We start from the raw sequence: 20,145 nt of genomic DNA on the forward strand, positions 1-20,145 counted from the left end.
TTGGCAGCTCCTGCGTTGAGCATCTGCCCTCTGGTGGTCAGTGTGCATCACAGCTACCAGTCGGCCGGTCGGTCTGTTGGACGGTCACTTAGGCATGCATATATATATATATATTTAGTGGCCCGGTGCACGAAATTCGTGCACGGGGGGGGGGGGAGTTTCCCCTCAGCCCAGCCTGCACCCTCTCCAATCGGGGACCCTTTGGGGGATGTCCTACTGATGGCTTAGGAGAGCGGGGAGCAGGCCTAAGCCGCAATCTGGCCTCCTTCTGCGGGAGGTGATCAGTGGGCCGATTGGGATGGTGCGGGCAGCAAGCAGCTGGCCCTGCCCCCAATTGCACCACGGTCACTGGTGGCCTCCCTCTGCGGGAGGCAACCCCAGCAGGCCTATCTGGGGATGGTGCTGGGTGGCCCTGGACAGAATCGCCCTGCTGCTGCTGCCGCCTGTGGCCTCCTTCTGCGGGAGGCAACCAGGTGGGTGATCAGGGGATGGCGCCAGCCCCCATCGCCCCACCGCCACTGGTTGCCGCCGCTCCCCCACCCCATCGCTGTCTCCTCCCTCTGCCGGCTAGCATGCACCTTGGCTGGCCTGGCAACACCTGCTCGCCGGCCCCGCCCCCCACTGACCGGTTGTTCTGCTGTTTGGTCGATTTGCATATTACACTTTTATTAAAATGAGCTCTAGAAGGAGTGTTTTTCAAGGTGTGGTCCTACATTTTAACAGGTAACCCAGATGAGTGTTATGCATTGTATTATTTGAGAGGATCTCTTTTTTAAAAAATATTTTTTTATTGATTTTTTTACAGAGAGGAAGGGAGAGGGATAGAGAGCTAGAAACATCGATGAGAGAGAAACATCGATCAGCTGCCTCCTGCATGCCCCCTACTGGGGATGGAGCCTGCAACCAAGGTACATGCCCTCAACCGGAATGGAACTGGGGGCGTTTCAGTCCAAGGCCAAGGCTCTATCCACTGCGCCAAACAGGTCAGGGCTGAGAGGATCTCTTTTGAAGTGTGACACTTCAGTAAAGAGGCATTGGCTCATTAAAATTATGCCTCTGGCATGACCACATTCAGTATCTGATTTTTATTGTTAAAAATTGAGCACCCAATATCTCTTTATCAATCTATATAGGCTCATAATGTTTCCACATCTTGAAAGTCCCCATACTCACAGAGCATTGATACTTTGATAAGTATTTTTAAGGGATCATGCAGGAAAGCTAATTTAGGTGGTAGGAATGTGTAGTAGGTAGATAATATCCTAGATTAGGAGAAAAGATGGCACATTAGCCTTACATGGTGGTGGCTGAAGGCAGAAAAACAAACGTTGCAGCAAAGAAAGAGCACTAAGTCTGTTCTCTGTCCTAATTGTTTGGCTATTGCTGAACTAAGCAAGCTCCCTTACACTGTTCCTTTTCCTCGATACCGTCTCCCAATTATTAGAATCACCATTCAACGATGTTGCCCAAACTAGAAAACCTGGGCTAATACCATTTGCTTTCATCCCTGTGTAATCAGCCAAATAGTTTCGTCAGGTTTCCTCATAAATATGTCTCTGATCCACTGCCTCTGTCTAGTCCTAGCTCCCAACATCAGTCTCTCTTTTTCTTGGGCCCAAAAACACTGCAGCTGTCTAAATTGATCCTTCCCACAGCCACCAGAATGGTTCACTTAAAATGAAAGCAAGACCAGGATGCTCCCATGCTTCACATTCTTCACTTTTCCTCCTTCTGTGGAATAAAATCTAAGCTCCCTGCTATGGTATATAAGACCCTCAGTGGTCTGTCCTCTGCCTACTTCTCTGGCGCCGGCCGCCACAGAGGTCAGGCCTGACTGGCGCCATGGGTGCCGGGACCCAGGCATTGACTTGCGCAACGCCGGCCACCGCGGACCCGGGCCTGACTGCCGCCGCTAGCAGCCTGGACCTGGGCCTGACTTCCACCCCAGGTCCCTCCTGCCCCCTGCCTGTGTCTGGTCCGGGGCCGCCCGAGCCACCACACAGGCTCGGGCAGGCCCGCCTATCTCTGTCTCATCTTTGCTCTGGGCCTCATCTGTGCACGCAACCTCCTCTTGAATAGTCGTGACAGTTATGGCATCCCGGCCTAATTTGCATATTACTTCTTTTTATAGATAGATAGATAGATATTTAGATAGGTAGACAGATAGATGCCAAGGGCAGGAACCTAATAATTAAGTAATTATTTAATGACTAAATAGCTTTAAAGAATTTTTATTTTATTAATTTTTTTACAGAGAGGAAGGGAGAGAGACAGAGAATTAGAAACATTGATGAGGGAGAAACATCAATCAGCTGGCCCCTGCACACCCCCCACCGGGGATGTGCCCGCAACCAAGGTACATGCCCTTGACTGGAATCGAACCTGGGACCCTTGAGTCCGCAGGCCAACGCTCTATCCACTGAGCCAAACCAGCTAGGGCAAGAAAGTATTTTTGTTGTTTTTTTAGTCCTCACCCAAGGATATGTTTTTAATGATTTTAGAGAGGGAGAGAGAGAGAGAACATCAATGTAAGAGAGACACATTGATCAGTTGCCTCCCGTACACACCGCAAGCAAAGTCAGTTGGCAATACCATACTGCAGCCTAGGAGAGAGATGACAGCTAGAGATTAAGAATAGCAAGAAAAGTCACATAAATAATTTTCAGCCTAAATTCCTGGGCATTTCTGGCTCTCTCTCTCTGTTGTAAATAATCCCAGAGTGGACACCTGGATTTCTTACTGTATCAGTATCTATATTTCAGATTATATATAAAAAACATAGTCTACTCATTTTCTGGGTAGTGTCTCCCCTATAAAGGTCAATAAACATCCAAAGTCTACTTTTTAATTTGGCTAACACAAACACTCATGGAGTTGAACTGAGTACTTAACACCACAGACACAGAATGAAATAGTGGGGTAAACCTGGTAAAGACTTGGTCCCCTATGCATGTGCAATATTATGGAATAAAAGAGACGGGCACACATTGATAAAGAAGCAGAGAATCATGCCTTTTAAGTATAAATAATGATCTTTTGGTTGGCCTTCCAACCAAGTCACCAAATTCTACCATTTCCAAAATGTTTATTCACCCTTGAAAGATGAAAAATAGTAAAAAAAATAAATGAAAAAATGCAATGCCAGTCCCAATAGCAATTTCCAAGAGGAGTCCAAAGCTATTTGAGTCGTAGAAGCACCACTGAAATCAGTGGACAGCACCTCCTGATAAGAGTACATGGCATTATTGGACAGAAGGATTATTTTAAAAAGAAAAACAACTAAAATATATTTTCAGTGGTAGATCTTGAGGTAATACAATTCCAAAGATTTAAAACCACTTACTGTGGCTTTCATATTCAAAAATATATTTTCCACCTAATCCATGTTATAATATGTCTTTCCCCTGATATAACAATCAAGCTAACTCTCACACCTATACACAGACAAATATACAAGTTAAACAAAAGGCCTAATGGATAACACACCTGAGTGTCTAATGGAAAGAGCATGGGCTTTGGAATTAAAAAAAAAAACAAGGTTCAGGTTCTAGTTATAATACATACTGTATAATAAGGGACTATAAATCTCCATGCCTCAATTTCCTCATTTGAAATTTTGGGACCAACAGCTAATTGTTGATGTTGCTGCAAGGAGTGAGAATCAACTTTTGGAAAGCACCTAGCATCATATCAAGCATCTCACCCAGTCCGGCCCCGCTGGCCACCTTTTAATTAATTTCCTTTCAATGTGCACGAATCGTGCACTGGGTCACTAGTACAACTATAAAGACGTCAAATCAAGTAAGAATGGAAAAAGTCAGTAGACTAAGCCATTAGAAAGCTGGTGATGGCCTCTAAAGAGCAGTTCCAGTGGTCAGAGTAGGATCAGGAGGAGAGGCAGTTAAGTACAGAATATTCTTTAAATAAAGTTAGCATAATGGGAAGGGGAATGAGCAACAGCTAAGAAAGGCAGAGTCTCCAGACCATATTGGTATGGTTTTATGATAAGACAGGGCTGAGTGTGTTTGAAGGCCGAAAGGAAGCGAACACTGTAGAAAGATTAAAGCTATAGGAAAGAGGTGAAAATTAATGGAGCAAAGTCCCAAAAGATAACTGGGTTGGGGTAATGGGGAAGGATCAAGATCAAAGGTAGCAGAGGTGGATGCATCTATTTTCCTGAGAAAAGCAGAATGTAGGGAAATGTGTGTACAACTCCAGTTGATTCTGTAATTAGAAAAAAACCAGGAGGGAGGAACCAAGATGGCGGCATAGTTAAACAACTAATCTGCTGCCTCACACAACAATTTCAAAAATACAACTAAAAGACAAAAACGTCTACCACCCAGAACCACGGGAAAGCTGGCTGAGTGGAAGATTTACAACTAAGAAGAGAAAGAAGCACAATCGCTGAAAAGCTGAGGTACGGAGGCACTCGAATCGGGCCGGCGGCGGGCGGCTGGGTGCGCGGCTTTTCTTCAACCCGCAGGGAGACAAGCTCCCAATCACTCTGAAATCCAATTTCTGGGGACACTCGGGGGACCCAGGCACCTACGGGGAGAAGTTGGACTGTCGGCCATCGGGTCAGAAAGTGAGAGTGACTTTTTTGCAGAGGTGCGCCCAGCAATCATTGTTTACTGCGCTGGAGCGCGGGGCGCAGGGACTTGGAAACGTGGAAAGGCAGAGACGGCTGATGGCAGCCATTGCCGTTGGCCACGCCCCAGCCTAGTGACGCCCTGAGGCCCCGCCCAGCCCTGAGACCCCGCCCCGCACATTCTGCCCCGGCTCCACACAGCGGCTTTTGCATATAAATGGCCTGTTCTGGAGCAGCTTAACCAACTGCAGCTCCAGTCAGACTGCTCCAAAACCGCCCAAGCAAAGGAGGAGAAAACTAGCCCTTGCTGTAGCTCCTGCTGGGGGACACACAGTACACAAGGGTACACCAAGAGTGTCCACCTCAAGTAACTGGGAGGCTGACCTGTTGAACCAATAGGACACCTAGTACACAAAACTACCCTACCAACTTAGGGAAGCAGAGAATATGAGAAGGCAAGGAAACAGATCACAAACCAAAGAAATGGAGGAGAACAAGCGACTGGACATAGAGTTCAAAACCACGGTTATAAGGTTTTTCAAGAATTTCATGGAAAAGGCCGATAAATTCCATGAGGACCAACTAGAAATTAAACATACACTGACTGAGATAAAAAATATTATACAGAGACCCAAAAGCAGACTAGAGGATTGCAAGAATCAACTCAAAGATTTGGAATACAAAGAGGCCAAGGACACTCCTCCAGAGAAGCATGAAGAGAAGAGAATTCAGAAAGTTGAAGATAGTGTAAGAAGCCTCTGGGACAACTTCAAGCGAACCAACATCAGAATTATGGGGGTACCAGAAGAAGAGAGAGAGCAAGATGCTGAAAACCTATTTGAAGAAATAATGAAGGAAAACTTCCCCTACCTGATGAAAGAAATAGACTTACAAGTCCAGGAAGCGCACAGAACCCCAAACAAAAGGAATCCAAAGAGGACCACACCAAGACACATCATAATTAAAATGCCAAGAGCAAAAGACAAAGAGAGAATCTTACAAGCAGCAAGAGAAAAACAGTTAGTTACCTACAAGGGAGCTCCCATACGATTATCAGCTAATTTCTCAACAGAAACCATGCAGGCCAGACGGGAGTGGCAAGAAATATTCAAAGTGATGAATAGCAGGAACCTACAACCAAGACTACTCTACCCAGCAAAGTTATCATTCAGAATTGAAGGGCAGATAAAGAGCTTCACAGATAAGAAAAAGCTAAAGGAGTTCATCACCACCAAACCAGCATTATATGAAATGCTGAAAGGTATTCTTTAAAAAGAGGAAAAAGAAGAAGAAAGATAAAAATTATGAACAACAAATACATATCTATCAACAAGTGAATCTAAAAGTCAAGTGAATTAAAAATCTGAGGAACAGAATAAACTGGTGAACTTAATAGAATCAGGCATAGAATGGGAGTGGATTGATAATTCTCAGGGGGAAAGGGGTGTCTGTGTGGGGAGTATGGGAAGAGACTGGACAAAAATCATACACCTATGGATAAGGACAGCGGGGGGGGGAGGTAAGGGAAGAGGGAGGGGTAGGAACTGGGTGGTGGGGAGATATGTGGGGAAAAAGGAGAAACAATTGTAATCTGAACAATAAAGATTCATTAAAAAAAATAATAATAAAAAAAAATAAACTCTGGTAATGAAAAAAAAAAAAAAAAAAAAAAACAGAAAAGGCAGAAAGCTCATCTCATGTAGCCTCTATTTTATCTAGAGAATAAAAGGTGAGATCTGCTACAAGTGAAGGGAATGGGAGAAAACCTCAATTCCATTGGACTTCTAAACCTGGGTACAAATAGTGTATTTGCAAGAAATATCTGAAAAAGAAATGAATAATTATGGCCTTGTGACACTATTCCAGGTATTGTGCTAGGTGCTCTACAAGTGTTACCACATTTACTTCTCAGGAGAACCCAGTAAGTGAAGTGTTATTGTCCGTTTCACAAAAAGTTAGAAAACTAATTAAACTTAGGATGGTGAACACACAATACAATATACAGATGGTGTATTTTAGAACTGTACACTTGAAACCTATATATTATTATTAACCAATGTAAACACAATACACTAAAAAATAAATAAAAGCTAAAAAAAAAAAAAAAGACTGCATAAAACCTTTAAGATTGGGTTCTGAAGTCTTTTTAATGACAGGATATAGTACATGTCTGATGTTTGGGGCCACATAGCACCATTCCCCTTTCCTAAGGGTGGGCCGATTTCCTTTACTTCTTCCCACTGCATACAATCTTGGTAGGATGGTAAATCCAGGTGCCCACCCTCTACCTGTTACAGTCAAGGGGTGAGCACATGGCCTTGAGCATGACTAATAGGGGCTAGGGGGGCTGGAGGGGCAGAAGAAATAGGGATAGAATCCACTGTTTCCAGTGGTGGTGCCCAACAGGCATTCTGTAGCGATTGCTTCAGAAATCTCTTGGGAGTCTGTTGGTTCCTTCCTATTTCAAGCCTTCAGCCTCCCCACTGATCCTGAGAGCTCCCAAAGAACCTGCCAATAGACTTCCGTTTTGTTAAATTACCCAAATTTAACAAATTTCTGTTTCTCCAGCTTGTAACCAGAGAACTCTAAAATACATGGAGAAATGCTTTATATTCTGAAACAAACACATCAAAGAAAACTCAAAAATCCATACCAGTTATATAAACAAAAAAACCTATTTGTAAATACTTATTTGTATATAAATATAAACAGAGAATGAGGAAGACACAACCACTTTTTAACAAACAGTTTCTAATAAATTTCAACCCAAATACCTTTGCATGGTATATGAGACTCTTGGGCTTCATATCCTTCTACTCTCTCCCATCTTTTACACCAGCTATGTCAGAACTAGCTTGAAGTCCCCTGAATGCTGATGTATATTTTAGGGCCTTTGAACATGCTTTTGGTCCGGTCTAAAAGTCTCGTATTGCCTTCCTATTTCATTTTGCCTAACAAATTCCTATTCTTCCTTCAAGACCTGGTCTACATATGTCAACCATGGGGATACATATGTCAACATATGTCAACCTGGTCTACATATGTCAACCACGGGGATTTCCTGTCACCTCTACAAGTGCAGCCCACCTCTTCTTCCTTGGTACCACCAGGGGCCTTGTCCACTCTTCCACTTGGTAGGTGAGAAGAGCTTCTGGAGGACAGGGACTCTCACACTGGCCTTTATATCCAGAAGGCCTTGCACAGTGAATCCGCAAGTTCCTCTACTTGGTTTCTATTTCTAAAGGCAGGTGCTTTGTGTATATGGTAAAAAGTCCAGTGTAGCCTGGCCGGTGTGACCAGTGCACCTAGAGATCGCCGGTTTGATTTCCAGTCAGGGCACATGCCTGGGTTGTGGGTTCGATCCCCAGTATGGGGTGTGCAGGAGGCAGCCAATCAATGATTCTCTCTCATTGATGTTTCTATCTCTCTTTCCCTCTTTCTTCCTCTCTGAAATCAATAAAAAAAATATAATAAAAGCTATAATAATATTAAAAAAATAATAAAAGCAATGCCAAATTTCTTATCAACCGTTGTGACATTTTTGTGATGAAACTTTTTTCCTTTGGAAGCAACCAGAAGAAAATAGGGTCCATGTTGTGTGGCTTAACCTTACTTAATACACAGGTTTGCAAAGAGTTGAGAACCACAAATGAATAACAAAATACAATGCAAATTCTCACTCAGATATGTGCTAGGAATAGTACTGCCCCCAAGGAAAGCTAGATACTTTCCTACAAGTCTTCCTATTGAAAACTCTAACATAGCTTATGGGAGAAAGGCCATAGCCAATTCGGGGTGCATAATTTCAAGAACTTTTAACAAGAGAAAAATAGGCAATAAAAAGAGGGGGGAAGGGATATGTCTTTGTAGGTTAAATAGAAATATATCATCTCTTCCCCCAGTCACTTTCTATAGCAAGGGTCAGAAAACTATGGCCACAACAAATATTTCCCATTCTATCTTGGGAATTATTCTCTTCACCCTACCATTCCATCAAAACGCTAAAAACAACAACACCAAAAAACAAACGATTCTCAAGTAACCATTGGACTTTCATGCTGATAAAACATGAAAATCCAATGGTTATTAAAATCCTCTTATTTGACCCATCCGTAGCATCTGACCCAGTAGGTCTATACCCATCTCCACGTGACATTCAGAACATGACAGTCCGTTAAGTTTTCCTCCTACCCCTACTGGCCTTTCCATAGTCTCCTTTGCTGGTGCTATCTCACTTTCCTAACCTCTTAATGCTGGTGCTCCAAGGCTCGGTCTGGGAGACTTTCCTCTCAGTTCACACTCATTTTCTTTTTTTAAATATATTTTATTGATTTTTTACAGAGAGGAAGGGAGAGAGAGAGGGATAGAGAGTTAGAAACATCGATGAGAGAGAAACATCAATTCAGCTGCCTCCTGCACACTCCCCACTGGGGATGTGCCCGCAACCAAGGAACATGCCCCTGACCGGCATCGAACCTGGGACCCTTCAGTCCGCAGGCCGACGTTCTATCCACTGAGCCAAACCGGTTAGGGCCACACTCATTTTCTTGGTGAACTCATCTAGTCTCATGACTATGCTTAGGCATTTCAAATTAACTAGTCCAGTGGTCGGCAAACTCATTAGTCAACAGAGCCAAATATCAACAGTACAGCGATTGAAATTTCTTTTGAGAGCCAAATTTTTTAAACTTAAACTTCTTCTAACGCAACTTCTTCAAAATAGACTTGCCCAGGCCATGGTATTTTGTGGAAGAGCCACACTCAAGGGGCCAAAGGGCCGCATGTGGCTCGCGAGCCGCAGTTTGCCGACCACGGAACTAGTCCAAAAGCAAAACCAAACGCATGTCCCCCAAAACCTGTTCTGTCAGTCTTCACCAGCTCAATATATGGGAACATCATCCTTCCAGTTGCTGAAGCCAAAAACTCTTGGGAGCCAACCAACCCTCATTCTGTTACACCCCATATCCAATCCACCATCAAACCCTGGTGGCTCAACCTTATATATTCCAGTTTAACGATCACTTTTCACCACCTCCACTCCCATCCTGGTCCACGCCATCATCATCTCTTGCCTGAGATGATGTAATAGCTCCCTGACAGTTTCCTTGCTTCCACCTTTGCTCCCTTACAGTTCACTGTGAACAGAGCAGTCAGGGTGATCATGTTTAAAATGTAAATCAGCAAATTGCTGCATGCTCTAAACCTGCAATTGCCAGCTAGCTCTCTTTCCCACTCAGAGTTAAAGTCTCACACAGTGTGGTCCCCTGAAACCTATCTGCCTCTCTGTTCCCTCCACTCCAAGAACACAGGCCTCCGTGCCCATCCGAGAGCATGTCAAGCAAGCTTCCCACTCAGCCTCTTTACTCTGGCGAAAGGCTCTTCTCATTTAACGAAGGAACCGAGGTTCTCGAATCAGGCACTGCCATGAACTATTGTGTCATCTAATTCTCACAACAACTCTGTGAGGTAAGTGTCTATGCCCCCACTTTACGGTGAGGTTTACGGGCCACCTATCTAACAAATACTGTAGTTGGGGTTCAGCCCTGACAGGTCTGCACAGTACATGAGCTCTCCGTGAGTTTCGAGGGGCTATAAGGAGAGGGATCAGTGATATTTCTCTTAAGTCACACTAATTCCAACAGCTACCGGTGTGTGTTGACAGTTAGAGAAAGATATGAGAAAGGGCAGCAGAGAAATAAGATGAGAACCAGAAGAGGAACTTACCCAAGTCAAGAATGGAAAGTTTCAAGGAAAAGGGGGAGGGGTGTCAAATGGAACTGAGACACCCAGAAGCCCAAGAGCCCAGCACATGCCTCACAGTGAACCACACGTATGATGGACAGCAATTCTGACCTTGATTTTTTTAAAAAAATGTATCTTCTATCAATAACATTCGCCAGAGATAGCCTATTAGGTAGGCACTTGCACATGCCTGCAGTTAAGTGTGTGAAAATAGGTGTAGTTAAGCATGTGATTCAGCAACACGGCATCACATCTAGGTTTTCCTTGGCCCATGTGAGAAGTTTGTGCGTTGGGTTGGCGTGGAGTGACCATTACATGGCAGAAGGCAAAGAAAACAGCAATTACCTTCTGCCCGACCCCCTGGGGTATGTAGGACCACCTGTCTACACCTCAGACAGTCTCTCAAGAAGCCAGACGGTGGCCAGGGCCGGCGGGTGAGTGTCAGCCCTCACACCGAATTCTTCCGGCAACTTCTCGCCTCTGCCCCTTCCTTTCCATCCCACAGTCACCACAGGAGAGCCTCGACCCTAACCCACACGATCTCCCTCTCATCCCTCCCCCCAGACACATCCCGGCAGTGACCCCTGAGAAACCCCAAGACCCGCAGCGGCCCGGGCGTGAAAACCCCGCCTCACCACGGCTCCGGCCACAGCGTGGACCAAGCTTTCGTAGGACAGCACGGAAGCCATTGGTGCGGCTCCCCTCAGACTTAGCCACACTTTTCCCGCAGGAGCCGAGGCCAGGCGGGTGAGGAAAGAGCCAGAGCCCCGGGCGAAGCGTCACAAGCTCCACCCTCTCGGCCCCGCCTCCTCCGGAAGAACCACTTCCGGGTCGTAGGGCGCCCGGTCTCCCAGCTAGAGGACCCCGGGGCTGAAAACGCCCCTTAGCTCTGATTGGCCCGTACAGCGCGTGCGGGGCGGGGCAGCGCAGTGTTGGCTCCACCCCACGGAGCGGTGGGACAGCCTCCTAGAAGTTCCAAAATCTGGGCAGGCTTGCTTCCCTTACCCACACTGGGGACTTCAGGAAGACCAGATGGCCTTTTTCTCCCTTTCCTCCATAATACACTGACGACTGGCAAGATGAGGGACTCAAATCTCCATTTCTCTGACTCATGTTTTCTCTCGCTAGAACATTTTTCTCACTAGTAGTTTTAAAGTCATGTTTTAGCAGAGATATCAATTGGGCAAGGTTCTCCCACTGAAAAACCCTGGGGTGTGGTGGAAAACGTGGCTTCGGAAAGTCAAAATAATCAGATGCAGGTGGGAACATACTCGTTGGCAACAAGGAAAGTCTTTAAACTCTTGGTTTCTCCTTTTGTGAAATGAATGTTATACAGTACTAATAACTTCATTTGCTGTGAGGATTACAAAAGCTAATTTATAGAGCTGTACTTATTCTTTAAAAATTTTTCCATGTTGCAAAATGGGGAACCAAACTACACAGTACTAGAGATACGTATTTCTAACCTAGCACTCTAGATTATATTGAGATACAATGCTTCAGGACTCCAATTTCATTTCTTTACTGGAATACCAGTCACATGCCTCTATCACTTTTGGTACCAGCAAGTTTTATAACATCCTCGCTGGTAATTTTTTTTATTATTATTTCTCACTGGTAATTGAGTTTACTGAAAGGTTAACTGCACTGTAATTTTTAAAACTAATTTTTTCTTGCCCCTATTATTGGGTGTCACAAGTGGACCAAGCACTTCAATTGTTACATCCCTGTTAGGAGAAACACCTGTTGGATGTGCACATCAGCACACCTCATGATGTAACGAACAATTCTGCAAGAAGCAACTTCATACAGACAGGGGCAGGAGAGCATAGAATTTAAGAGAAAAACCTTTGAAACCACAAGCTTGGTTAAAAATCCCAGCTCCACAAATAATCAGGGGTGTCATCCTGGACAGTTCACTAAGTGCTTGTTTCTTCATCTGTATAAAATGGAGACAAGAGCACTTACCTTATGGTCATTACCAGAATTGAGTCACTATTTGCAAACTGATTACAAAGCGCTTGGCAAAAAGTACTCACTTGATGTATGTACCTAGTTGGGTGCATTAATTTCAGATACGGTCAAATCTCTAATATGTAAGTTGTTTCTCCCTATGTCCCATTAGGCCAGTTATTTCCTAGTGTGGCAGATTGCTGAATGTTACTCCAGGTCTTTCCTTCATTTCTTCTGTGGTAATATTTTGTTGAGCTCATGACCACACAGCTATGCTTTTACTCTGCAGCTAAAAAATTTAGGCCTCAAGACTAAGAAAAAGCTGATCAACAGGATATGAGAATGCAATGCCAATTCCATGTATTATCCTAAGCATTTCAGCATATACTTCCCTGGAGCTCTCTTCTGTTTCCTCAGGATAGATATGCTTGCAGAACAAGCATCTTTGGACCCAGAAATGGAAACTAACCAAATACTTACCTCTGGACTGCTACCTGAAAGAAAATAAAAGCTGATTTACTTAGGCCAGCAATTTTCAACCAGTGTGCCACCAAGAATTTTTAAAATATGCAATATCTGACTACTTAATCAGGGGCACTAACCTCTTTTCCCTTAGATTGCCAATTAAAAAATGACAACTGTCAACACAATAGCTGTCTGGTGTGAATGCCCTGCCTTGAACCATCGGTAATATAACAAGAGTTGCATCTTATTGGCTACGTTGCATCTGATTGGTTAATTCTTGGTACCAGGCATCCTTATATACAAGTATAAGCACCTAATATTTTTTAAAAAGTCACTTTGGAACAAAAAGGGCAATTACTATTAATTTTTCTTTGTGTAAATAAAAAGTATACCTATTTTTTGTCAGATTGGCAAAAAACGTATTTTTGTTGTGACACAGAATTTTAGTAGTTTGTGTGCCATGAGATGAAAAAGGTTGAAAATTGCTGACTAATGTATTTTTGTGGGTCCCTGTTAACTGCATTTTATAATCTGAAGCCTACTATGCCAGTAAATAACTTAAGATGAATGCCAGAGACAAAAGAAATAGAGCATGTGCCAGGGCGGGAAAAGGGGGGTGGGGAAGTCAATATCCACTTTGAAACCATACTTTATTCTTAATGTAGCTAGAAACATCCAACAACCATATAATTTTAAGCAGGAAAAACCGTTTACTTTTTCCTTCTTACAGCATTATTAGCACAAAAAAAGAACATTTGTTTAAAATGATATATAGAGTTTCTATGAAAATGAATGTATTTTTTATTTGGGGAACTTAAAAGTCTAAAAGCACAGAACACATTTTCAGAAGACCAGTTTTAGTTTCACCCATTTATGGTTAATATTTGCAATGTTAGAATATACTTAGGTAATGTGTAGTCAAGTAAGTAAATCAAATAAGGAATTCAAAACCAACTGGTCTTGAGTTATTATTCACAGCCTACATTGGAAATTTTGAGAAAGGAGAACACACATTAACAAAAAGAACACTGAGCTTTCAAACGCTAGTTTATATGCTGAGTATTTTTAAAGGGTTTAAAAAGCATGCTCAATTAGCATACAGCTTTTTCTCACTTATATAAGATGCATTTCTAACTGCTTGTGTTCAGCAAAGGATTAGAATCTGAATCGACTTATGATTTCAGATGTGTGCTATTTAATAAATGTATTCAATGGAATTACTTTACTGTTCCTACCACTGATTCTTCAAATAAGCAAAGTACATTAGCATTTAATTGAAAGATAGGTAGAAACCTAAAAATTCCTTGTACAGTGCCTGGAATTAGTCTCATTTAATATAGGAACTGAATATACAACAGAAAATTTATCCTTTTCTTTTATCCTTGGAGAGACAAAAAGAGGTGAAAATATGGCTGCAGTATTTAAGAGCTGATTAGGAGAACAATGAATTCTTTATAATACCAACACCTCTACAATAAAGAGCCATAGATCTCATCGAGTTTATAATTCATGCTGGAGCAAAAACTCAGGTTCCCCTCTATGTATCTCAAGGAATTCAAACCTCAGACTCTCTCCAAAATACAAAGATAAACTCAACTGGTATTTCCTAAGTAAAAGACCAAACACCAAGGGAATCCCTCCTTCCAACATCTTTTGATATAAGATTTCACAAAAGTAGAAATCTAATACTTAAATATGAATTCTCTTGGCCAAGTAGGAAACTACAGCTGTTGTGGGTATTACCCTACAGTCAGTCACTATATGTATTACATATTAAATTAAACCCAGCATTAAATATGCTTGCACAATTATGCTGTGAATTATTCACTAGCAGTGATGATGCTAGTGAAAAAGGACTATCTTTAGCCCAAGAGTAAGGGGGGAAATGTAAAAACAAGTAGAAAGCTGACAAAGAGTTGGGTATTTTCTGACCAGAAAAGGTAATTTTGAACATAGAAATATAAAAAGAAAAGTATTCCTTATTTCCCCTACGTGGAAATAATATGAAACATTTATCTATCAGACAAGAACAGAGCTAAGTAATCCAACTCTACTGCAGCATTATAAAAAATCACCCCTTCACCACAGTATAAGATTTAAATGCATCTGCACAAGGGTATGTGTTATATAAAATGTAGTACGATTGCTGCTGCCCTCCTTAGTACTTCCTGTCCCTACCCAGGTCCTAGTCCTTTTATCGAAATAAATCATTTTTTTAAAAATAAAGCATTTAAAAAGAGAAATCGAAATGGTTACAATATATGGTTACTGAGGTAAGCCATATATCTAACTCAAACTTTATTTAAATGTCATATTTGCTTTCCACTAATAAACCTTTACTTCACTCTGAGCAATAAATCTTCCATCCTGAAGTATTTTTTGCCCAATTAATTCAAAAGAAAACACCAAAATGATTAGTAAAGAAAAATGTAGGGTTTAACACACCCTTTTAATTTGTTTTTAAGTATTTTTAAGATTTAAAGTGTTTAAACTTTGTAATTCCTAGTAGGAAAACATTATCTGAACGAATACCATAATGGCAAACCACTGTAAAATGTTACAGCTGCATTTGGGACAGAGGGGTAGGGATTCTCTTCAAAGCACCCCAGCTTTCTTCATGAGAAGGTCAGAGGTACACTGGTTTGTATTATTGCGACATCCATTGGGTGATCCAAGTTGCTTTTCCTTCAGCAAGGGCTTTATTTGTCAGAAGGGCATTATGCTTGACCTCCAAATTTGGCTGACAATTTACTGATGAGATTCATAACCTTTGGGTTGCTCTGATATTTTGACATATTTGCTGGGTTCTGAGCCACATCCTGGAAGGCCACCATAACTTCTGGATCCTGCAAAGAAAGGTTTTCTTTTTAAGTACTTAAAATTTTTATGGGTCAATAAGTTTTTATATTAAATCCTACCTATTTATTTAGACCTATAATTTTGTCATGGTCAAGTTATTTGGGATTTGGACAAATCCCAAAACTAGAAATATTATTAAATGTGCATGTCAACCCTAACTGGTTTGGCTCAGTGGATAGAACATCGGCCTGTGGATGGAAGGGTCCCAGGTTCGATGCCGGTCAAGGGCACATCCCCAGTAGGGGGTGTGCAGGAGGCAGCTGATCGATGTTTCTCTCTCATCCATGTTTCTAACTCTCTATCCCTGTCCCTTCCTCTCTGTAAAAAATTAATAAAATATCTTTTTAAAAAAATTAAAAAAAAATTTTTTTAAATGTGCACGTCAAAGTCAAACTCAACTATATCATTTTACTTAATGAAAAAAAAGTATATAAAGTCTTGATATAAAGAAAAGGACAACCAAATATAATTACCAACTATTACAAAGTATTTCCTATAAAACAATTTTTAAAAATTTAAATGCCCCGGCCAGTGTGGCCGTTGATTGAGCATTATCCCGTACACCAGTAGGTTGCTGGTTCGATTCCCAGTCAGGGCACCTGTCGGGGTTTCAGGCTCCATTCCTGAGAGGGCCTGCAGGAGGCAGTCAATAAATGTTTCACTCTCAGATCAGTATTTCTCTCTCTCTCTGTCTCTCTCTCTCTCTCTCTCCCTCTCTCTCTCAAAATCAATAAAAAATCTTTAAAAAAATTTTTTTAAGCTACTCATTCTAAAAGAAAATGAGTATCACAAGCTATTTGGCAATTCAGATCAATACAACTTGGCTAACAGAGTAACCTTTGTCCCCACACAGAATTATGAAAGAAATGCCTTAGTGATATAAAGTTCCACTCTGTTTTTCTAAGTCTTACCTGCATGGCTGCAAGGACCTCTGGATCACTAAGAATTTCATTGAGCCCAGGCATTCCTGCCATTCCAGGCATGCCGCCTCCCATTCCAGGCATTCCTCCAGGAAAATTACCAGGCATTCCCCCAGGAAAGCCACCTACAAAAATAAGTGAAAAGATAATATAGACACCAACCACGTTTCAAAGTAATCTAATAGTGTACTATTTTCTACTATGGATGAAAAAGGGGATTTATAGAAAGTAACTTCACAGGGTGATCTAATCATAAATTCCTAACTGGGTAGGTGACAGTGAGTAGTTAGGCCCCAGGTATGTAACTTCTTTAGTAAAAGATTTATCTTTGCCCTAAGCCAGCCCTTTCTAGGTTAAGATACCTTTGAAGTAAGTAGCAACCTTGCTCAAGAGAGCACATAATTTTTGTTAACTCTCCTGTAATCCAATTCCCAATTTTGCTTTTTCCCAACTTCATGTAATGTTCCCTCAACTTCAGAAAAGAAATGCATAAAAGAAACTACAAAACTGTCCTTCTCCAAAGCATGAGATGAGCAACTCTCATCAGTTTAGACTCAAACACTTATAAAAAAGTCTCTACAGGTTTGGCTAGAGAATTATAGTATGGTTCAGTTGGTTTGAGCATCATCCCATACATGGAAAGGTTGAGGGTTCAATCCTAGTAAGGGCACACGCCTAGATGTTTCTCTCTCACATCAATGTTTCTCTCTCTCAAAATCAATGAACATGTCCTTGGGTGAGGATTAAAATTAAAAAATTCTCTACAGGTTTGGGCGTTTCTTACGTCCACTACCAATTAAAATAACACACACATACATGCACAAAGAAAAGGGATATTACGCTACTAAACACAAAGTAGTCTGAACATTCTAACTGGATGTAACAAGATAAAATTTTTTGGATTCAATATTTTTCTATAAAATGAGGCTATAAATCAGACTTTGTTACCTTCTGGGTTCATTTTTCCCCTGGCAATAAAACTCTTAAAAAAAAGAAAGAAAACTAATCTTACCTTAAAATAAAAAGAAAGCTAAGAGTCCCTTGGAATTACAAAATTTCTTTATTATTATTTCTGTCTCAATTTAAAGTTAATTCATTCAAGTTTAGTTATTCCTTGAAAAATAACAAAAAACTATATATTCCTCAAGAGCAGTTATTCCTTTAAGAACTACATGGAATGCTTGTTTTAAAAAGCTGTGGACTTTTATCTCCACAACAGACAGAATCAAAATTTCTCAAAGTGAAACTGAAAATCTGCATTTTTAACAAGCACTCCTGGTGTTTCTTCTTTACACTGAGAATAATGCTCTAGCAAAAAGGATTTAATTCTCCCAGCATGTTTTTTAGATTATAAGCTAAAATTATTTTCTACTCAGTTTTTCACTATCTTTAAGTCCACTGGAAGTATTCTGAAATAACAATTATACCAATATAATTCTAAAGGGAAATACAGGTAACATCAATGTATTCTACAGATCAAGAGTCACTGTAATAAAGCCAAAAAAATTTAAAAAATAATAAAAAATATGGATCACAAAGTCATTACTATCTGACTTAATAATTTAAACATGTGCATAAATAACTAACAATCACAAATAAGGAGATCTAAACGGTCTAAAAGCTTCTCTTCCTGCTCCTACTAACTGAAAAACTAGATTATACCCATAAAAAAATTATTGACCAATGCAATAATTGTTAACTAGTCTGCTTGTCAATCTAGGTAATAAAAACTACTAACAAAAAATTATCTCTACACTAGTCTACATTAGTGGTCACTTTCTAAAACAAAGGTACCTGACATAAAATCATTTATTTTAAACAGGAAATAAACTATGAACTAAAATTTTATTGCCTTTTCTCCAAATTGCACTCAGCCCCAGTATATGTTCTTTCTTTTTAGTTGTTTGGCACATGACCTTTTAGAATAGAGGCTACTTGTTTTATTTAGCCAGTGGCAGGCATATAAGCATAAGCAGTATATGGCTGCCTCTAACCCCCTTAAGAGGAAGCTGGTTACTATTAAACAGTTGATTCCCCACTAGAATTATGAACGTTAAAAAAAAATCTCTTCCTAGTTTTTATATAAATTTCAAACTGTCTCATTAAGGAAATATTCATTCATTCTGAGTGCCCTTTTAATTGCTCTTCTACTTGTATTATATAGGATTGGTATCATTCAAGGCTTTGTCTTGCTGGTAATTTCAGATCACATGACATAAGAAAGGGAAGAGTGTGTATTATTTTTACACTGGACTTAAAACATTTTTTGTGCTTAATTCCACACAGCACTTTTACTTACTATCACATGAATAGACAAAATTCCATTATATTTAGAAATACTTTGAATTCATCACAATCATTATAGTCTTAATAAAGGTACAATGCTTGGGCCTCAATAATATAATAAACATATCAGAGCCCTCAGATCAGAACATTCTCCAATTATTTACAATACTAATAGGCTTAATTTTTACTTAAAAATACCTGGAAAAGAGCCAAACTGAGCTCCTGATTGTCGTCTGGCTTCTTCCTCCTTTAATAGAAAAACAAATTATGTAACAGGGAGGGAAAAAGTCCCGCTGTCCACCCCTACCTTATCCATGCAGAATCATGGAAAAATTTGTAAAAATAAGGTAGTTATAGTACTTACAAGAATGAAAAACTTCAAGTGGAAATAATGAACTAAAGGATACACACCTTCACAATCCCACCCCCCCAAATTTCCAATTTAATTTCTCAATGAGCATTACTTTTGATAATGATTCCAAGTAGTGTTTCCCTTCTACTTGGAAAAGGAAAAAAAAAAACCCTGGAAATTTATAATACTGATTTGTTGGTCCATGCTTATAAAAACTACATTCTTATTATTTTTAAATTCCAAAATAAAAGCACATGGTTAGATTACTAAAACTGCCATAACTTTTGTTTCCCAGGTTCATCTTTCCTATACTCTCTCGATGTAATTCAACAACAAATACAACTAGAGATTTACTGAATGATTTTTGTTTTCTTAAACACAAAAAGAAACAAACATAAACTTCCCTCATAACTAATTATAAAGTCATTAGGAGATATATATAAATGTAAAATTACTTTTGAAGATTATAAACTACAATCCCCAAAATCAAGTATGATGCTTAAAAATATTAAATGACAACAAAATTTAGGGTATAATCTCTATATATAAAAGCCTAAGTGATCAAGTGACCAAATGATCAGTTGCTATGATGTGTACTGACCACCAGGGCAGATGCTCAACACAGGAGCTGCCCCCTGCTCAGCTGACCGACCAGGGCCAGACGCAGGGCACACAGCTGGTGAGCACTGCTTGGGAATGACTGGGTGTGAGCCCGTGGTAGGCACAGCGGGGCAGGGATGAGTGGGAGCAGCAGACAGGAGTGGCAAGCAGCGCTGCACTGCCAGTTTTGGCCCGATCCCCACAGGCCACACCAAGGGACCCCACCAGTGCATGAATCCATGCATCAGGCCTCTAGTGTTATCCTATACTATATAATAAAGAACTAATATGCTAATTAGACCGAACAGAACGACTGGACACCTTCCGGACAAAGCCGGGACTGCCGAGGGCCAAGCCCCTTGCACAAATTTCATGCA

At 40.9% G+C, this 20,145-nt stretch overlaps 2 protein-coding genes across 3 annotated transcripts in view; both read right to left on the bottom strand.

The window, feature by feature from the left end:
- Positions 1-11,137, bottom strand: part of SLC25A17 (solute carrier family 25 member 17) — a 37,352-nt gene extending 26,215 nt beyond the window's left edge. The window contains exon 1 of the mRNA XM_008144588.3: positions 10,969-11,137. Coding sequence (XP_008142810.1) covers positions 10,969-11,022 — 54 coding nt within the window. The 5' untranslated portion in view covers positions 11,023-11,137. The remainder of the gene's footprint in view (positions 1-10,968) is intronic.
- A 2,245-nt stretch (positions 11,138-13,382) lies between these two features.
- The window catches only part of ST13 (ST13 Hsp70 interacting protein), a 28,358-nt gene continuing 21,595 nt past the window's right edge, over positions 13,383-20,145 (bottom strand). For both annotated transcript variants that reach the window (XM_054719561.1, XM_008144586.3), the window contains 3 exons: positions 19,015-19,063; positions 16,522-16,655; positions 13,383-15,597 (listed from right to left, as the gene is read on the bottom strand). In XM_054719561.1, the coding sequence (XP_054575536.1) occupies positions 15,469-15,597; positions 16,522-16,655; positions 19,015-19,063 (312 nt within the window). In that variant the 3' untranslated portion in view covers positions 13,383-15,468. The remainder of the gene's footprint in view (positions 15,598-16,521; positions 16,656-19,014; positions 19,064-20,145) is intronic.

The sequence above is a fragment of the Eptesicus fuscus genome, chromosome 7, assembly GCF_027574615.1.
Source record: "Eptesicus fuscus isolate TK198812 chromosome 7, DD_ASM_mEF_20220401, whole genome shotgun sequence".
Lineage (NCBI taxonomy): Eukaryota > Metazoa > Chordata > Mammalia > Chiroptera > Vespertilionidae > Eptesicus > Eptesicus fuscus.